General features: G+C 41.3%; 1 protein-coding gene across 1 annotated transcript in view; it reads left to right on the top strand.

Annotated features, from left to right (window-relative positions):
- The window catches only part of CPAMD8 (C3 and PZP like alpha-2-macroglobulin domain containing 8), a 40,085-nt gene that overhangs the window by 15,534 nt on the left and 3,945 nt on the right, over positions 1-20,606 (top strand). Inside the window, exons 20-41 of the mRNA XM_088527132.1 lie at positions 263-494; positions 1,127-1,280; positions 1,700-1,842; positions 2,291-2,342; positions 3,026-3,324; positions 3,758-3,983; positions 4,571-4,747; positions 6,468-6,549; positions 7,925-8,081; positions 8,306-8,380; positions 10,278-10,443; positions 10,785-10,871; positions 11,399-11,535; positions 11,629-11,784; positions 12,049-12,111; positions 12,481-12,719; positions 13,881-13,968; positions 17,731-17,805; positions 18,506-18,611; positions 18,694-18,804; positions 19,464-19,676; positions 19,795-19,869. Coding sequence (XP_088383258.1) covers positions 263-494; positions 1,127-1,280; positions 1,700-1,842; positions 2,291-2,342; positions 3,026-3,324; positions 3,758-3,983; positions 4,571-4,747; positions 6,468-6,549; positions 7,925-8,081; positions 8,306-8,380; positions 10,278-10,443; positions 10,785-10,871; positions 11,399-11,535; positions 11,629-11,784; positions 12,049-12,111; positions 12,481-12,719; positions 13,881-13,968; positions 17,731-17,805; positions 18,506-18,611; positions 18,694-18,804; positions 19,464-19,676; positions 19,795-19,869 — 3,113 coding nt within the window. The remainder of the gene's footprint in view (positions 1-262; positions 495-1,126; positions 1,281-1,699; positions 1,843-2,290; positions 2,343-3,025; positions 3,325-3,757; positions 3,984-4,570; positions 4,748-6,467; positions 6,550-7,924; positions 8,082-8,305; positions 8,381-10,277; positions 10,444-10,784; positions 10,872-11,398; positions 11,536-11,628; positions 11,785-12,048; positions 12,112-12,480; positions 12,720-13,880; positions 13,969-17,730; positions 17,806-18,505; positions 18,612-18,693; positions 18,805-19,463; positions 19,677-19,794; positions 19,870-20,606) is intronic.

Below are 20,606 nucleotides of genomic sequence, written 5' to 3'. Positions count from 1 at the left end.
AGCAACTACTTGCTGTTCTGCTCATTAGTCATGCAAGTTGAGTCCTGCACAGGGCTCACTGTAACTTAAAATGTTCAATGTTTTCTTTCTATAATCTATTATTTAAAGCATCACTGATGTTCCTGAATCATAGGTGATACTGTGTCATAACTTTGTATTTGGAGGCAATTCCTCAATTAATTTGGCTCCATGCGCTTCAGCTTCATTCAAAAGCATTTCCTGAGTTTGTCCTCTCCAAGTTATTCCCTATTCTCTGTGGCAGTAATACATCGGGAGAAGCCCAGCTGCGTGTGGAAGTGCCAGACTCCATCACCACGTGGATAACAGAAGCTGTGGGTCTGTCTGAGGAGAAGGGCTTGGGCATTGCCAGTCAAACAGAACTGAAGACTTTCAAACCTTTCTTCATTGATTTCACCTTGCCGTACCACGTCATCCGGGGGGAACAGACCAAAATTCCATTGACTGTCTACAATTACTTAACCCTCTGTGTAGAGGTAACAGCCCCTTTATTTCTGTAAATTTATGTCTCATCATGAAAGAAAATTTCTTAAGTGGTCTACAGGTCGTAATAGATACGGAGCAAGGATAACCGTGATAAGCTCAGCAGAAAAACATGGAACAAGATAAAAATACTTCTTTGCAATACTAATAAAAGCATTAATTTTTCATTTGGAATGACTAATAATGATCTGAAGTGTCTCACAACACTTCAGAAATCCAAATACTGAAAAATGTGGTGAAGATAATTAGAAAACTCTTCTTTGTGGTTCAGTGAGAATTTGCTTCTTAATTGAGAGAGATTCGTAATCTCTCTCAAAGTAGCTTACTTTGAAAGACTTTTTTTCCCCAAGACATGCTTTTTCCATAGTGTGTTCTTGTCTGTCTTTTCCTTTCTTTTTCTCAAATACACTAGCTAGCTAGATAGTATCATTCTGACCTTCTGGAATTATTGAGCTGAAAGCAATTCCAACAGTTAAATGTATTACTAGGATGACTGAGGAAGCAGTAATCTGTGCACACTGTGGTTATATTGAGCATTTTGTGAATTTTTTTCAGATCTTTTTACTTGCATCTATGAGTTTTGCACATGAAAATTGCAGTAAATGGCATTCAAAAATTTTCACAGGTTCATGTGAAGATTTCTGTTCCAAAAGGCATCAAGTTTGTTGGGCATCCTGGGAAACACCACCTGACAAGAAAGAAATGTGTTGCTCCTGGGGAAGCTAAACCCACCTCTGTCGTTTTGTCCTTCAATGAGCTTGGACTGAGCAACATCACTGGTAGTATAGAAATAAAAATACCCTACTGCTTGAAGGAATTTTACAAGCATTCCTTTTTATTCCTTTTTCAGAAGAAAATTCTCACCAAATACCCTAATTGTCCCAAGTGGGAGAATTCCTAAAATGGAAGCATTCACTGTACTTGCTGCAAATTATCTTTCAAACCTCTTTATTTCCTACAAGCAGATTTTTTTTAACTAGAATGCACTGGCGAGTTTGTATGACAGATAATTATAGATAGTAAAATTTGTTTTACGCTGGAAATTAGCAAGGAGTTTCTCTGTCCTCTGATGGTCCGAGAACTTGTAGGAAAAATACACTTCATGTGGTGCTTATCAACTGTATAGGTAATTAGTTGAGATCAGGGCTCTAAGGTCTTTGTATTTTGAAATCTCTGCTGCTGCTTTTCTGTTTTGTAGCAAAAGCTTTTGCTTATGGTGGAACTAATTGCTGTCAGGATGGCATGCAGACCTTAAAGAACAGCAAGCACTCAGAGGACAATTATATGGATAAAAGGACCCCAGTTGGGATGGATCATGTTCGCAGTAGTGTTATTATTGAGGTAAGAAAATATGGGTTTGTAATAATGCAGAAAAAAAAAGCATGATGCATGCATAGGCAACTCATGAGAGCTCTTTGGTAGTAAATCAAACCTGAATTGGATTATAATGATCTTTGACTCATCGTATGTTCACATTATTGCAAATAATCGTTTTTGTGTCACGTATGCTGAAAGGACCCATTTAATTCTGTTGATAAATATTCTATACTGCTTAGGAGAAAAAGGGTTAGAACTGTACAGGGAATGTTTACTATGTCAGCATAAGAAATGTGATTTTTAATAATTATAATCTCTCGAGCTAACAGAATGCAGTGCAATCTCTTTTCTGTAAAGGACTGGAAACACTATACTGCAGCAGAATTTTACTTATGTATTTTCTAAGCAAAATCGAATAACTGTCATAACTAATCCACTGTATTTTTACATATGGATTTCTGTCTTCATATAGCCAGAGGGATTGTCAAGAGAATACACCTACAGTGTGTTTTTCTGCCCAAATGGTAAGTTGTTGATTTAAATGAGATAACTAAACCAAACAAACTTAATATTATAAATAGTAACACGTGGCTTTATCCCATGGGGGGAAAAAAACCTCTTTGTTTCCATCTGTTCAGTAGAAAAAAGAGTAAACTTTTTAACCTGTGATTGATGAGTTACAGTGTGTAGAAGGAACTTTTGAATAAAGAGGCTTTCTTACCAGCTTGGCTAATTATGAATTTGCTCTAACTGCCCAAGTGATTTCTGGAAATGGCAATTAAATTTCTTTACTTTATGAAACAGTTTAAGTATTCAGCACTGTGGCTGTACTATATTTTTTAGCTGATGTTTTAAAATTCAGTCTGGAATCAGTATGTCCTTTCTGCCTGAGATTTGGATAGCTCAACCTTGGCTCCATTAAGCTAAACAGAAATGCTTTTGACCACTAAATTTGAACTGAAAAATCATATACAGATGCAGGAAATCTGAGTGATATTGAACTGAAATACCATTTCTATTGAAGGAGTTGTAAGTAGAAGATAGGGAGGAACACCTCCATATATATTTTATAGTTTGATTAAGATAAGCTGGAAAAAGTCTTAAGAAAAGGAAATGACCATCTATTTAAATTTTAAGTTAGCTATGGGTTATCTTTTTAAGTACATGAGGTCTAATTCTTACAACATTCCATTATTTTTCTGACTAGAGAAAATTCACATTTCTACGCCAAACAAATATGAGTACCAATACATGCAGAAACCTGCCCAGATGACCCACTTTGACATTGCTGTGAAAGCACACAACGACGCTCACCTGGCCTTGTCCTCTGGCCCATATGACATGGCAGAGATGACTGAGATTGTTATTGGTGGACATCAAAATACTAAAACATGGATTTCCACCAGCAAAATGGGTGAGCCAGTGGTCAGCGCGGACACAGCTGGTATCCTCTCCTGGGATGAATTCCGCAGCTTCTGGATCAGCTGGAAAAATGGAATTATCCAGGTAGTGAGTACAGCTATGTAACAGTCCGGAGCCTCTTGGTTTCTTAGCTAGAGCTGGAGCACGTAGATTTGAAGGATGCGTGTTGTAGAGGGAGAAAGCTTCGTTTCTGCTGCTTTTCTGTATTAAACCGTGATCGGGCTGTCCCCATCACGACGCCTGCTTGCTTGTCACATACACTCAGCACCTCGGCCTTCAAAATTTTAGTGCTGGTTGCATTGAAGGCCTGAGAGGCCAGGCCGGTGGCACGTATTCAGGAATTCTTATTCAGTTTGCCTGGATTGTTTTGGGGGTGGGAAAGAGAAAGGGGTCTGGTATCCAATGTTCTCTTAGATGTGTGGTGCAGACGTGGGTTATGGGATCCAAGGGCACCCCGCAGGCTGATCTCACATGCATGGGTTCTTGGAAACGTATGGGCTTTTTTTGTACCTTTCAGGTTGGCCACGGTACTCGGGTGCTAAATGAGTCTATTATTGTGGAGTGGACAGTCCCCAAACAGCTTGAGGTGAAGTACATTGGCTTTTCCACAGGCTGGGGGTCAATGGGAGAGTTTAAAATATGGAGAAAAGAAGAGACTGATGAAAATCACAATGAAGCGTTTACTCTTGGAGTTCCCCACAACATAATTCCAGGATCAGAAAGAGCTACAGCTTCAATAATAGGTATCAATTATGAGGAGGTATCAATAGGTATTAGTTATCAAGTATGAGGAGATACTTCCAGCTGTTATTTGCTTCTGACCTGTATATGAGGAATATGGACCGGATTAAGTAGTCGTAGGCTGTTACAAAGGTACATTCCACTTGATTCTAGGACAGAGAAGTTTTTCTTGTCCCAGTCACTTGTTTGAAACCCATCTGAGTTGACAACAACTTAATGTGGCACCATCTGAGGCACCTTCAGAGGCTCTATCTGTTAAGAGGCAGCATTTCATAGAATTCATAGTGTGCATTTCATAATCATCATAATCACAACTTGTCCTACCTGCCTCATAAAATGGTAGTCTAAACTGAATACTCGCAGATAATCAAAATCTGAAATGTGAAATTTCTTCTTTATTCCAGCAAGAACTTGAAGGGCTAAGACTGAAAATTTGAAGGACTACCAATATTCTGCAACAGTTTATTTAAGCTGACTATGTGTAGCTAATAGAAACTAGTTTAGTCAGGTGGGTTTTAATCATAAGCCATCAAAAAGAGGTAAAGCAGAATTACTTGATACTGAACATGGCACCTCCTTTTCCAAACAGGAGATGTGATGGGTCCTACACTAAACAACTTGGACAATCTTTTGCGATTACCATTTGGATGTGGAGAGCAGAACATGATCCATTTTGCTCCCAATGTTTTTGTCCTGAAATATCTGCAGAAAACCAAGCAACTCAGCTATGAAGTGGAGAGTGAAGCTACTGATTATCTTGTTCAAGGTATCGCACTAAACATACAGCTTATAGAAAGAGAAAAGGCTCTAAGTTAGGGAGTTTTACTAGCATTATCACTTCTAATCAAGAGAATCCCAAGTGATGAGGGTTCATCATTTCTTTAGTGCCATCACACAGGTTAATGGATTTTGATGGCAAGATGTTCTCCCTTGAGCTGTAGCCTATGCTTCCATTTAATAACTCCTAGTTTACATAGTTATTGATTTACCGCTCCCCTAAGTAACTCATTTTCTGGGTTTGCAAGCTTCATAAAGTCTTGTAAAATTAAATCTAGTCAAGATCTATGTGTTTAGTTCCTGTATTCGTATTCCTAAGTCATTTCCCTAGTTCTTGAATTTCTCACGTTACTGTTCTCTGAACTTTCTCCAATATATCAGTATCTTCCCAGGAACAATATATGCAGAATCAGAAGTTAGGATCCAAAGTAGCTATCCAAGAGCTACAAAAAGCTGTTTTTTTCTTTGTTTTCCCCCTGACCTTTCAATGCCTTGTCCTATCTCTTTGAACAGCTCAAAGCAATCTATCTTTTTATGCACTGTTTTTCTTAACATTCACTTTGGAAGAGTCATGCACAAAATAGTTTATAATTAAATGCAATTCTCAGGACAAGTAAGAATATGACAAACATTAATAAAAACAAGAATGACCCAGAGGGACATGGCTGTATTGTATATGAGTCAGACAATAGTCATGTCATGAAATCAGAGGTGACAGGGTTAGGTGGTTCTCTGCTGAAAATGTAAATATAAAATGTAATATATTCCCTGTATTCAGGAGAAAAAGCCCAATGCTAATTCCTTTGCCTGGCAACAGTTGTTTCATTTGTAATTTGCTGTGCTTGCCGATAGTGAAAAAAGAAGTTTTTAATAGCCTGGGTTAGTTTTTTCTTTTCAGTGTCACTTGATTTTGTTTCTTTTTATGAATCTGCAAGCCTTCCAGGATTGGACTCTAAACTCTGCCTCTTCATTAACCCTTAAAGAAGAAATCCTCAAGAGTTTAAAATCTTTCTGTGTTTACTGGAGCCCTGCCACATATAAGGTTCAGATGGAAAAGTCTATTTGTTTAATCTAGAAGGCTTCTGTGACTTACCAAACCAGAAAACTCTATTTTACCACTTAGCCAGCCATCATAGAACATGCTGATACCCAACAATTCCCTCGTTTCTCTAATCTTTGAAAGTGGCTTGAGCTGAGCTGCTCAATAATATTTTCTGCTTTTCTATAATGGAGTTTTAAATGAGTGAACAGGTGAAAACTAGAAAGGTGAAGCTTTCTGGTGAGTCCAGGCATCTAGAGGGAAGCCTGGAAAACAGCAGGGTGAGGTTTGAGAAGAGCAGGGAGGGGACCCAGCCTGGGGCGTGATGAAGCCACAAACAGAGAATAAGAACAATAAAGAATCAGTCAACCCCAAAGGAGCATCAGAATAACAGAACAGAGAGCTGCAAGACTAGTGTAAAATGACTGTCACCTATTTGCCAGTCTAGCAGGCAGCATTTTGACTCTATTTTCAGTGTCAGATCCTGAAAGGATTCCTGGATAAGCTCTAGCATACGTACACAGAGCTGGCTGTGTCACACACAGCAAAATAAGAGGTTGCCTCGGGTAGCAGAATCCCTTATACTAGTGCCAGATGTTTCAAGTCTTCATTCACTTGTTTTCCTCTGTGTGAGGATTTTGGACTCCCACAAATCTTTTGTGACTTCCAGGCTACCAGCGCCAGCTGACCTACAAGAGACAAGATGGTTCATACAGCGCTTTTGGCGAGAGGGATTCCTCGGGGAGCATGTGGTGAGCTGCTATTTAAAACAGAAAATTCAGTGTTTGCTAAATGGGAAAAATACACAATGGGCAGGGAGAGGAGAGTTATTTTCCAGGTTCCATCGTGGTATTGTGCACAGTGGAGAACAGATATAATCCTCCCTGACTAAGCCTTCTGTTTGGATACTGCTGGGTGTTCTGTACTGTGCTAATAGGTGTATAAGAGTTGTTTCCTGACTCGTGGGCAATTGAAGCACTTCTAACACATCCAGGCCTTTAGGTGCAATTGAGGTAGCAATGTGTGGGGCCCAGACTTAATTCCCCTGGAGAGTGGAGCTCACCTGCACATCTACGGAGCATCACGCTGTCCCTCTGTGGCAGAGATGTGTCTGGGTGGGGTAAGAAAAGTTTCTTACAAATGCCTTGTATCCATTTGTGGATGAAATGGCACGGTATGGATTTATGCCCTGAGAATCTACGTGCAGGACTTTTCAGAATAAAACAGTTTGAGAAGCAGAAATTAAGGAATTGAGAGATCAGCTCATTTCACTTATGTTCCCTTTAAGCTTTAAGGTTCCATGTTGCATCATGTTAGTGTGGCAGTTGACTACAGTCTCATTCTTGTCTTCATTTGTTTGCTTATGCTGTCATTTGGCTTCTCCATCTGCTCTGTATTTTCCTTTAGAATGATTTTCTTCATCAGCTCATCTGAGGGAAGTACCGTTTCTGTGATGCTGCCTCTTAAGACAGTGAACTTTTATCTCAGATCTGGCATCTCCCAGTCCCTAGATGTAAAATATGGTGACACAGAATTACTTAACACTTGAAAAATCCCCTGCCAGGCAGCATGCCTCCTACCCTCCCATTCCGCAGGGGCCTGTAAAATGAATGATTCAGTCTCCCAGAGCTGGCCAGAGTTCACACTTGTTGCATGTCAGAGGTTTAGAATTCCAAAAACACTTCTGCTGCTTTCTTAAGTCCTACTTCTGTATAAAGTCTAATAGAGCCTCAGACTTTAGCAGTGTGTCTGGAATTCTTTCTTTTTTTAATATAAGCTAGTAGTTTATACAAAATCTGAAAAATTTACTTATCTCTTCTTTGTAAAATACTTTGCAAATATTTATAAGCATATTGCCTCTTAATTTAAAAGCTTTCTGCTGGGCAGCAGTGCCCACCTATAAAAGGATATTTGATTTTTGGAATGTGTGGTAACTAAGACAACTCTTTTGATTATAAATTTCAATTTAATTTACTGCCCCTTTATTCATTATTCATTTTTTGAAAAGTATTCAGTGTTTCCCACAGAAGATTTTTATAATTTGTGCTTCCTAAAAATGTTTTCCCTTGACTGATATGGTGTCCTGCATTTCATTTCTTGATAAAGCTGATAAAATTTTATTTTTAGGCTCACAGCTTTTGTCCTCAAGTCCTTTGCACAGTCTCGTGGTTTTATTTTCATTGACCCAAAAGAACTAACAGCTGCAAAAGACTGGATCATCCAGCATCAGAAAGAAGATGGTTCTTTTCCAGCTATGGGCAGGATACTAAATAAGGACATTCAGGTAAAAAAACAGACTTAATGCAGACTTAAAAGTGTGCAACAGATGCATTTTTAAAGGCTTTAGCAAGGTAGGAAGTGATGTTGTTTCCTTAAAACCGATATGAATATTGTGTTTGAAAGCCTGGGATAATATCGGAAAGAAACTAACCAAGAGATTTTCCATAGGATGGTCTCACTGCCCCATTCTCCAGTTTTCATGTAGTGATTTTGTTTGTTGCCCTCCAGGGTGGAATCCATGGTAAGATCTCCCTGACAGCTTATGTGGTCGCAGCTCTTTTGGAAACGGGCATAACTTCAGAGGTAACAAACCTTGTTAAAATAGCTCTTGCGTTCTGTGATTTCTAAATATTCCCCTTTTTTCTTTAAGCTTGGTTTTACTCCTGTTCACTTTCGGAGGCGTTCTGTGCTCGCTCCAGTGGTAGCACCTGAGTCACTGGCTGTTTCAAAGCCCTGTGACACCTCCAGGGTAGGGAATCTGTTCTGAAGTTGTTCAAGGCGATTCCTCCAGCTTCCTACTGGCAGCTCAACGTTTATTCTACAGGAGCAAAACTCCTCCCTGCAATTCCTGTCTGTCCCTGACCTGGACCGCAAAAACATTGTTTCTGGCTTGTAATTTCAAGGTGTAATTGCAGCCTGGGCAGATAAAAGTTGCTTGCCTAGATACACTCAGCATCATTATAACTAGCTTGCTCAGCGCCAGTAGTTTAACCAGGACAGCACAGACTTCAACCACAGGAATCCTTCAGAGGGATCCAGAAATCTTGTGCAGTCTTGCCTCTGTTGCAGTGGCCAAACTGCTACTGCTATTAGATTACAGTGTCTTTGGAGAGCCATACTCCTGTGATGTGCTGGACTAGAGACCTTGGATAGAAATGTTGGTCTTTTCTGTAGTGAGAGAGAATAGGAACAGGCAGGGAAAAAAATAAAATAAAAAAACTATGTAGGAATATGCAGTTGCACTGCATAAGCTTTGAAGTAGCTAAAAGAGATCTTTTCCAATACAACAGACTTCTTAGAGGTTCCTTTCTAAAACCCAGGGTAACATCAGTGTTGTTTTCCTTGGAATTTTTGCCCAGTTGCAAATTCAGTAGAATGAAGAATCTCAGATAACATCACAGTTGAACATTCCCAAGGGTAGGAGCATCTCTCTTTGGAGATGCATTGACTAGTCCATGAGAACAGCTCTCTGTTTGTAGGTGTGTGCAGGGAGAACTGGAAGATGAAAGCAGGAGGTGCAGTGGGTTGTACAGCAGGTCTTGGCAATTGGAAAGCACCATAGCCCATTCAGGCAAAACCCAGCAGGTTTATGGGGACTGCAGAAACAGCCAGTGCAAACGGCAGTATCTGCTCAGAACCTCTTTGATAAGCTTAGCTTTCTGCTGGCCTCTCTGCAGAGCTCAGGGTGGGACTGGGCTGCTGCTGCATGCAGATCCCCCCAGCTCTTGTGGGAGTAGAGGGCACTGAACCCTATTAAAAAAACAGTTCCTCAAGTGATAGCAGAGGAACTTGCTGCCTCCCTGTCAGCAGTGTGTGTCTCCAAAGTGATGTGATGCTCCCTCTGGGATGCTGTGAGTCAGGACAACCCCAGAGTATTTATTTGCTGGAAGTGCACAGTTTCTGTGGATCTAATGGTTTTCCTAGAGGAGATTTGCAAGTGTTGCTAATGATCTTAGCTAGGAAATGAGGAAGGGGAAGGTTAGTGCCACAGGGAAATCAAAGGAAACCATATTACATCAAGTCCAATTAAATTGTTTCTATAAATTATCAGAGCCACGTTCCTGCACGGTGAGGTCATCGAGGGAGTTAATAAAACATGTTTGTTGGCTGCAGGGACCCCTGGGAACCTTGGCCTTTATTATCCTCTGGCGTCTGCTAGACGCTCCGGAGTGTCAGGAACGCAATCAAACATGCAGAGCTCCCTCCTGCCCTGTTCATCTGCTGCCTTGCAGGGCCATGAAACTTCTTCAGCCTTTTAGGGGGACAGTGTTAGCTGAAGTGATTCACGCTATACTATTGATTCCTGTTTTAAAAATTTTGGTGTGTGTCTTGGTGAAAAGGAAGAGGTGGTTTTGTTCTGCACAGAGCAAAATTCTTTCCTAGTTTTCTTCATGGACACACAATCATAAGAAGTGTAGTGCTTCTAACTGGCGGGGTGCAGAGGCTAGCAACGTGTCTGGGCTCTTCCCCTCAAATACAGGAAGAAGAAACAGCTGTTGCCAAAGCAAAACACTTCTTAGAGTCCAACTTATATTCAGCAGAGGATCCCTACACCACCGCCTTGACTGCGTATGCCCTGACACTGCTGCACAGTCCCTCCGCCTCGGTGACACTGCGCAAAATGAACAGCATGGCCATCACCCAAGGTACTGGGCATCCCGGGCCATCCCGGAACCATCTAGGCGGGTCCTTAGGGTGGCCACCCTCTTGTAGGAGAGAAGGCTGAGTGTAATGGGTGCAGCTCATGCTGAAGAAATGACTGCACTAGAGGCTTGGCAGTCACATTCCTGTCAGTATGACAGAATTTGCTTAGTAACACAAGTCAGATACTCTGATAGTATCTTTTAATCCAAAATCCAGGAATTATCTCACTTGTCATGTCTTTGTAATCGTCAAGTGAGAAGGAGTTTGCATCCCCTGCCCAGAGGATACTGGCCTAAATAGAGAGACAGTATATCTTACATATTCCACTCTCCTGTTGTTCTAGATGGCTTTACACACTGGAGCTTGACAGGAACTCTGGTTACTGATGAAGATACCTTCATGGGATTTAACGATGGCCTCTCTCAATCAGGTACCAGCATTGCAAAGACAGAGATAAAAGAATGGCTGCAACAGCAGGCCAGTGGCTGCTGCCTTCTAGTTCAGCACTGTTGGCCTCGACTTTACAAATCAGAGCCATAATAATAATAAATAACACTATAATTTTAAAATCACTGACATCTGACTAGAAGGCACAACAGTTTTTAAGAGAACAAATTTTCAGGAAGGGACTAATTAGACTTCCTATGAAAATCTAGGACAGGGATAGCAGAGAGTAGAACTGAAGAGGGAAAGAAATTACACACTGAAGCAGAAAAAAGGCTCTCTGTGTGAAGGTAGAAATTTGTGTTGGAAGCAAAAATAATTTTGAAAGGTGATGGGTTCTTGGGTGCACACATATTTTTACTTCATTTATCTCTCTTCATGTTTTCTTGTACAGACTGAATATTTTTTCAGTTAATGAATCTTCAAAGAAGTACCTCTAAACCTGCCTTCTCAGCTCTAGTTGGTAGCCTGATTTTTTTTTTCCTCCCTTCTCCATTTCCCCACCTCTTTCAGTTGTTTCTGCAGAAGTGGAAATGACGTCTTATGCTCTTCTGACATACACGCTCCTAGGAGATGTGGCCTCTGCACTCCCAGTTGTTAAATGGCTCTCACAGCAGAGAAATGCACTTGGAGGGTTCTCATCTACTCAGGTGGGTCACCTCTGAAAAAAATAATTTCAACTTGTTAGTAAGTTTACTGCTGTTTTCTTTGCTATTCTGATCCCTGCATATTCTCATCTCTAGGATACATGTGTAGCCCTGCAGGCTCTGTCTGAATATGCAATCCTTTCTTATGTTGGAGGAGTCAACCTTACCATTTCCTTGGCTTCTACTAATCTAGACTACCAGGAGACATTTGAGCTTAACAAGATGAATAAAAAAGTCCTCCAGACTGCAGTGGTAGGTGGCTTTGTGTTAACGTCACCAAATTGCCAGTATTCTGTCTGGGCTGGATTCTAAATGGTAACTCAGATAAGTTCAGTAATGACAAAGTGTGGGTTAAACACTGAGTAAGTGCTGGAAAGAACGGGCCTCATTTGTTTCCCTTGTACCATCTTGTTTAGTGCTGGAAAGATCTTTCATACACAATACAGCTAAAATTGGTATTAATATCCATTCTGAGTGCCATGTCTTTTCTGTGTCTTAACTGTGGATTCTCCCCAGATCCCCAGTATCCCGACAGGGCTGTTTGTGAGTGCCAAAGGTGAAGGCTGCTGTCTGATGCAGGTAAAGTTGCCATGAGGCTGAAGGAAGTGTGTGACTGGGTGATCTCTAAACTGATACAGTCTGTTATTTTCTAATCCCTAATCGAATCCCTAAAATCTAATGTTTTTGAGTTTCTTGCTAAACAACTACCATATGAGGGTGTTACTTCAATTCATAGAAGTAACTATGGTTGTACCAGAGTGAATTTGATCTGGTACAACTTTGTCTGCATGTAATTATCCCGTAAAGCCTTTATTAGCTTTGTGCTTGCCCTGCTCTGAGGAGGTCTAGTGTTCATGCTGGTCTGTGAGGAACACTTACAGATATACAGAAGATTTGGGTATTGAAAGACACCTCTAATATGTTTTATTTTTCCCTCTTGTGCTGCAGATTGATGTCACTTACAATGTGCCTGATCCTATTGCCAAACCAGCTTTTCAGCTCCTGGTTAACCTGAAGGAACCAAAGTCAGAGCAGCATCTTCAGGCTCCAAATCTCCTGCGGTCTGTGTCTCCTGATGAAAATCGCTCCAAAGCCTTGCACAGAGAGAGGACACTGGTGGATGACGATGACCCAGCGTCAGATCAAGATCATCAGGAATATAAAGTCATCCTGGAGACATGCACAAGGTACCAGGCTACATCCCATCCTCGCTGTTTGAGCTGTGTTCAGTTTGGTGTATCAACATCCACTGAAAGATGCTGGTCGCAATGGTACCAGTTTGGAATCTATAGTAATGGCACAATATATGTGCATATTTGTTAACAAGTTCTCTAAGGCTGATTGTTTATCTGCTTATAGAGAAACGTACAGAACAATGTATGATGCTAAAGCGCCACAGGTTTCATCCCTGGGTCTTAAAACTGGTGATATCTCTACAAAGTGCATTATCCCCATTTTATAGACTGGGAAACTGAAGGTATTAAGAGAAAATAGCTTGTCTGTAGATGGACAGAAATTGGCAAGAATAGATTATGCCTGTATTTAATCCACTTAAATTTATGTTCTGCATAAACATGACTGTGCTACTGTAGATACTGGGAGCTGATGATTTCATTACAAACGCTTTGTTTTTTAAGGAACTTATAGAAAAGTTGGCTTGAGAGAAGGAAATCCACAACTGGAGTAAACAAGGAGGGCTTAGAGCACTCCCTGTGCAGCAGAAAACACTGTTCCTCAGTTTTATAACCGTTCTGCTTTTCTGCAGTGGGCCTAGCAGGTGCTGGGACTAGAGTATCACTTAAACAACAGAAGTCAAGTGAACAGCTCAGATATAATGTATGGAAATAGAAATTTTTTGCTGCCCTATCTCCTTCTGTCTCCTTCCTTCCTGAGGAGGCAAAGCGGTGCAGTGAGTCCAGCCCTGTGAACAGTTAGCTGCAGGGGCTGCAGGCAAAGATGGAACCTTATCTCAGCCAGCACACTTGTCCCTTGCTCCCATGTTTGAATGGAAGGGTGCATCGAAGGATGGCAGAGGAAACATTCTGAGCAACTTCTGTTAGCCCTGAACTAGCTGCCATGGAAGAAGGCTAAAAGCTGACTATTTGTGAGAAAAGAGAACCTTTTTTGGGAAATGGGAAGAGCTTCCTTGTAGCAATATCACCTCTTCCACCATGTAGCAAAAATGGGAATCTTTCACAATGGCCCAAATCTTTTTTTTTTTTTTTTTTTTTTTTTTCTCTGAAACTTTTCAGCAGTGCTCCATCCCGAGATGTCTCATGTACCATTTGTTACCTTCGGTTATGATTTTGTTCTCATCCTTTTCTCCCTCTCTCTGTTCTCATTGGAAGGTGGCTGCACTCTGGCTCCTCTAACATGGCTGTCTTGGAAGTGCCCTTGTTCTCAGGGTTTCGTGCGGATATTGAGAGCCTAGAGCAGGTAAGATGTTGCAATGAGGGTGCAAGACGTGATCTTCAGCTGGGACCAGCTCCCTAATTGGCAGGGATTTCCTTTGGGAAGCAGTAGGGAGCAAATGCCATTGTTAGAGGTCTGAAAAGATGCAATTACAATTGGGGGAGCAGGAGATTTCACTTGTCAAAAAATGTTTCTTTGAAATGAGTAAACAGATGTTCTGAGTAAGATTACAAATTTACTTAACGTAGCCAAATAAAGGTTTATTACTGAGCACCGCTCTCGGTAATTAAATGAGACCCGTTTGGAAATGCTGAAGTGAAAATGTGCTTTAACGGGAGCTGTTTATGGCTTCTTAGTAGGCTGTGATATCTCCAACATCTGGATTCCATTTCATTGGAGGCTCTGTGTCTTGGAATTTTTTGCCTTTTTCCCCTGTCTTCCTTCTGGGAGAACATCATATTTATTGCAAGCCAAACTGAGGTGGACAGAATGTGCCTCTTACCCAGGCAGGCCTCTAGGGGAGATGTACCGTATTCATCTGTTTGCTTTAAATTTTGTCAAAGCATTACAAGGTATTCACTTTTCTATTTGTTTTGTTTAATGCTGCTACCCTTTAAGGGTGGTGTAATTGAAGAAGAGCTTAAAGGAACTAAGTTTGATCCTTGAGAATTAGTGAAGAAAAATATTTTTGTTTTCCCAAAAGATATCTTCCTTTAACCTTATCTTCAATATGCAAAAAAAAAAACCAAAAAAAAACAAAAAAAAGGGAATTTGAAGTAGAATCATAGTCTAGAACTGGCAGATTTACTTGACATCCCATTTCAAAGGGAAAGTGCGTATTGTTTTGATTTCTCAAGGATTTTACTTGATTTGACTAATTTGTTTTAAGCACTATAGCATTTTCTTGCTGAAAATGAGGGCAATTGTTTCTTCTCAAGGGCTTACAATCCATAGCAAAAGCTGTCAGATGGTTCTTACAGGTTTGTCAGTGAATGCTGAGAAACTTGCACATTAGTCTCTAAGAACAAAATTAGATCCTTTCAATATTAAGGAGAGGTGTTTGATTACTTTTTTAAGAATTGGTATTTTTGATTATTTCAAATACATGAGTATAAAATACAGCAATTTTTATTTGCCTCTTGATTTGAGCCTGTTCTCTCTCATACGCAATAAATTGTGCCTTTAAACAGAATATTGTCATTCAGATCAGTCACAACTGCTGGTAGGAGGTTTCCAAAATCTCTGCAGTAAGAGAAAGAAGGAAGGAAGATGAGGGTCTTGTTGTGGTTCTGGTTTGTATTCTGTATTTTATCTCCTGCTCAAGTGCTAGAGTGACAGTTGTTTGTGATGTGCCCCATAGAAGTTATTTTTCATAGTAATTTATGCGAATAATATCGGGGGGAAAGAAAGGGGGAGATCTTTAAAATTGAAATCTTTAAAATAGCAGAAGAACAGGTTATCTCTCTCGTGTTGGCATGGCTGGGTCAGCCCGGTAACCCTGGCAGAGACTTGCAAAGCAGACGTGCCTATTTTGTATTAAGTTATTGCTCCAAGGCAGCCCCGTGCAGCAATCTGCTCCTGGGCAACGTCTGATGCTTTGCACTAACCCAGAAGACATCGTGATACACGATTAACATCAGGATGTACATTCCCCTGGGGACTCTAATCCCAGTTCTGCAATGAATTAAATATCATCTTTTCAGATCACTTTGGTTTGCAGTGCCTCTGTTCTCCTTGTGTGTTGCCAGGAATTGGGAAGGATATTGCATCTCCAAGGGGGAATGTTTTCCCTTGGAGAGGTGGATTTGCTCTTTCCTTTTGCAGACATCCTTTGTGCTCGTACAAAATGAAAGGTAGGGACAAAGCTCAAACATACAGGTAGACAGTGAAGAGTGTAATAGAATATAATTTATTCTTGGCTACCAAGTTTGTATCCAAATCAAGCTCATGAAAATGAAGCTCTTCCATTGAAGACATGATGCCGGTTCGGTCTTTTGGACACTTTGCTCTGCAAAGGCAAGCCCTGTCATTCCCCTTGCTGCATGGTTCTTTCCTTCTGGCTTTTTTTCTTTTTTTTTCCTGCTAGCCCCTTCCCTCTGCGCCCGGTGAGGAGCAGCAGGGCTGTAAATCAGGTTCCTTGCTCATTGTTTGCCCTCACAAGGGAGCAGTGTGCGCGGAGGGACCCCCGCGCAGCGCGGGGCACTGCTGGTTAATGAATGCTCCCCTGCTCGGGGCCGGCAGCCCCCGGCTGCACAGCCACAAATCCTTCTAATAATGCTGGGTGTCGACAGGGTCAGCAGGTCGCTGCAGGCTGGTGTGTATCAAGCTTCACCAGAAAAATGCAACTTTAGCTGAGCCGAGCATTTCCCGGTGGCGCCAGCCCCTCCAAGCCCTCATAAAAGGACTGTCTGCAGCCATCTACTGCTGAGTAATAACAGCCACCACCAGGCCCCTAAAATTATAAGGACAAATTAAATTGGCCCTTTCCATATTGTGTGGGACTTAAACACATGTTCCTTTGCTTGTTACAGTAATAGCAGGAAGCTTTGAGCAGCCTTTTACAACGAGAAGCTGTGCTGAAAAAATTTGCAGCTAAGAACGGTGGTAACAGGTTTGGGCAAACGGCAGTATGAATGCGCTTTGCTTCACGTCATTCTTCCTAATACAGAATAATACTAAGGTTTTGTGCTCCTTTTGCAAAGTTTTCATGGATTCCAAAACCATTTAGGAACAGTTTACAAAAAAAAAAAAAAAAGCGAAGTAAATATTATCCCTGTCTCAAACAGATGGGCTGACAGAGTAAGGTAACAGAGCAGCTTGGAGAACAGGATTAAAGTATCAGCTGTAACTCACTGGTCTTTACTTCACTCCCGAAACTGTGATTCAAACACAAGAGCCCTTTTCCAGAGACCATCCTCCTCCCCAGTTCCTGGTTTCTAGCACTCACAATGTGCTTTTTGGATGGAATTTATCAAAATGGTGATTGATTCAGTGCTTGTGTGCCTAACATGACAGTCATGCAACATCAAGATGATAGTTTTCCCACAAATAGTAAAGATGCAACAGCAAGTGGGAAGTGCTCCTAGATCCCGTTGTGCTGCTCCCAGGTGTAGGATTTTCCCGGGAGTGAAAGGACAGGAGCAGAGCAGGGTTGTGGCCTGGCTGGGACCGCGTGTGCTGCAGCTCCCAGGGCCTGAGGGGAGGGAAGGCGGGAGCAGAGGCCCGGCCTGACCCTGTCCTCCAGCAGGAAGGATGGCTGGGCCCTTTCAAACCACTGCGCATTTCAAATGTAAGGATTAATTTTCCTGGCAGAAGAATGTTTTGGATTTTTCGGCTGGTGGGAGAAGGGAGTTGTGAATCCCCAGTGCTATTCAGCAGCGTGATTCCCTGGCAGTCTGAGGGAGTTTGAATAAGAGACTTGATCAAGCGTTGGGGATTTCTGAGGTTTAGCTTGAGCTGTGCTACTGAAAGCAATGTGAGGCTTCTTCAGTTCAATTTGGAAGGACAAATGGGGCATAGTGCAAGGGAGAAGAGCCCTCGGTGTTGTGCCCCTTGCAAGCATTCCTCATGAGAGCATAGGAAGGAACGTGGAGTTTATTTCCTCTGTCTGAGAGCAATTTCAACCCTCTTTGCGTTTCCCCTCTCTTCCCGAGGCATCATTTTTCCAGCAGAGGAAATCTCTCTCTTCTAGCACCTAAGCATACACTCGGGAGAAGTCTGAAATCTGTGGTTACAAAGTCTTTTCTGTAAGATGAGATGGAACTAAACCTGTTCATTTCTTCCCAGGTTTTGATGAACAAGCAAATTGGATTAAAAAGATATGAAGTTGATGGAAGAAAAGTACTTTTTTATTTTGATGAGGTAATGAATTTGGCTTTTTTTCTCTGATTATGTTTACTTTTCAATGAAAGGCAAATGACCAATGGATCGGGCTTAAATACTGTGTATTGCTGTTGGTGGTCCCTTGCAGATGAGGATCACGGTGCAACTTTAACAGCAGTTGTGAGTCTCTTCTGAGGTATGTGGGTAGGTGTTGTGTGTTTGGTCAGAAACCAAACCGCAAGGGAGGCAGGTGATTAGCTTCAGAAAATACAGATTTTCTGGGAGGACAACACTTAATTTTTCCCTCAAAATATGCTGGCCTTCCAATACAGCTAGTCTTGGGGTAAAAACTCTGTCTACTTCAGATCTCATAGCACATACATGAGAGGGGGAGATGAGATCTCTCCTGCTTGGGTCATCCTAAGTAAATTGTTAGCTAATTGCATTTACAGGCCATTTGACAAGAGTGGTGATGGCAGTCAGGGAACCCGGACTGAGTTCCAGGTTTAGTTTTCTGACACATGTTGTATGTCAAATATCTGCTTTAAAGGTCAGCAGAATACCCAGTTGGGCCGTTACTCCCTCACCTTTCCCTCCCTCCCTAGTGCTGGAGGGTGTCCTGAGTCTCACAGAGTGCCTAGCACAGTGTGTTGCATTAGGAGCATGTGCTGCACGTTGTTTGTTTCTTCCTTCGAAGTGTGATTCTGTTAAAATGAGTTCTTTACATCACTTTATACAGATTCCTAGCCAGTGTATGACCTGTGTGAAGTTTCAAGCTTTCAGAGAGTACATAGTTGGGAAAACAGCTCCTGTTCCCATCAAAGTGTATGATTACTACGAGCCAGGTACGCTGCTTTCCTCTGATTTTTACCAGCAGCAGAACTGTGGCAGTGGGGCTTTATTGTGATTTCTCCATCTTGCCTGCAGCTTTTGAGGCAACTCGTTTCTACAACGTGAGTGAAAACAGTCCCTTGGCTCGAGAGCTCTGTGATGGGCCAACATGCAACGAGGTGGAAAGCTCAGCTAGCCAATGGGTTGGTAAGTTGTGCTGAAGCCTAGCAGGTATTTTGGAAAATGGGACCCAAAGAAATACTGTATAGGAGTTCAGAACTTAAAATGTTTAGGAAAGTGTTCTATTGTAATATCTCTGTTAGTAGAAGGTTTACAAATATCTGTGTAATAGCAACATTAAACTTAGGACAACCAAACAGGCCAATATAGTCTGACCTCCTGTTGCCAAAGTGATGATTATTATTAGGTGCTTCAGAGGCAAGATATAATGTATAATTCTGAAAGAACCTGTACCAAGTGAGATGATAATTTGCACTGAAAGTCTTTACAGTTATGTTTATCTTCCCCTAAATATCTTGTAGGGAGTTCCACAATTAACTATGAGAAAGTGAAACCTTTTCACGTGACAGGAATGGCATACCCCAGAAACTGTCATCTCCTTCTATCCTGTGTGTGTTACAAAAGAGGGTTGTATTGGCTTCTGTCTGGAATCTGCTGCAATCTGGTTCTTTCAAAAAGACAGTTTTAATCCCATAGCTTTTTACTTCATTAAGTTTGTTACTTCCTATTAGAAGTTCGGGGCAATTCACCATGAAAGCATATGAGAGAAGTAGAAGAAACCATCACCTGCTTTTCATCTCCACACTGCAAAAATATTGTTTTCAATGCTTTTGCTTTCTTCACAGGCTTTGTTCATTCTGGACCGTGCAATAACGTTTTTGGCTGCCTGGAAGATGAGTATTTTGAGCAATGCATGTGCTCAAGAGACTGTGGCTATGATGGGGAGCCTGTATGTGGATCAGATGGATTGATTTATCAGAACCATTGCCAGATGGAAGTAGCATCATGCAGGAATAATACAAGGATAGAACAGATCCCCATGTCTCAATGTTCTGCCTGTAGGTTTCCTTTGGTTCTCTTCTCTGTTACAATCTACAAATCTAGATCACTACAAATCCTCATTAGTTTCATTAACAGTTTATGACCATTGCATTTACTTTTCTTTTTTGATCACAGCCAAGAATTTGCCAGAAGAAAGGGAGACACACTTCCTCACAGCTGAGCAACCCAGCGTCCAACAAACTCCAGCAGGTAATATCATACTTTGCCTTTATCTGAGGCCTTTTTTCTTAAAAGCTTAGAGATTATCATCCTAGCATTCCACAAAAATATACGTGGCTCTTTAGCACACTTAAATAAAGACGAAGAAATAATGTTGGCATGTTATAGGAAAGACAAAATATATCCAGAAATCAGATAAAATGAAGACATCAAGGAAATTTGTCTTTGATGCCAGTCTTGCTCTTCTGGTCCTTTTCAGAAAATCTCGCACAACACCTGTTGCCTTCAGCACATGTGCAAGATTTAAGTAATTGTTCACAGGAACTGGCCTTATTCTCTCAGCCCTGGTATGGTTGAACAGTAGAGACTCTGTGGTCTTTTCTTCAATATTAACCTGGAAGCATCCTGTTTGAAACCACACTGATATAATCTGTCCCTGCAAACAGCCATTGACAGTTGTCCAGACTGTCTGGACAACAGACCAACCCAATGCAAGAACTGGGAGTCTGTGTGGATTGACTTTACCTTTAGCAGTTCTGTGCAAAACCTGAACTGGCAGTGTCAATACTTCCAGAGCTGCTGTTTGGAATAAAGGGCCTTAGTGAGCAAAAATGTTAAGGTCAGTAGATGGAGCAGTCAGGAATTTGGCTGCTCATTTTATTTGGTGCTTACATTCATACATTTTTTTTTTTCCAAGACTCACGTCGAAGTTGCTCATGGCTCACAATAAATCTCACCAAGAAGCAGTGGAGGGTCAATAGAATAGT

The sequence above is a fragment of the Tinamus guttatus genome, unplaced genomic scaffold (assembly GCF_059628265.1).
Source record: "Tinamus guttatus ecotype Peru unplaced genomic scaffold, ASM5962826v1 Tinamus_guttatus_pri_ptg000261l, whole genome shotgun sequence".
Taxonomy (NCBI): Eukaryota; Metazoa; Chordata; class Aves; order Tinamiformes; family Tinamidae; genus Tinamus; species Tinamus guttatus.
This window is presented reverse-complemented; position numbering and strand designations above follow the sequence as displayed.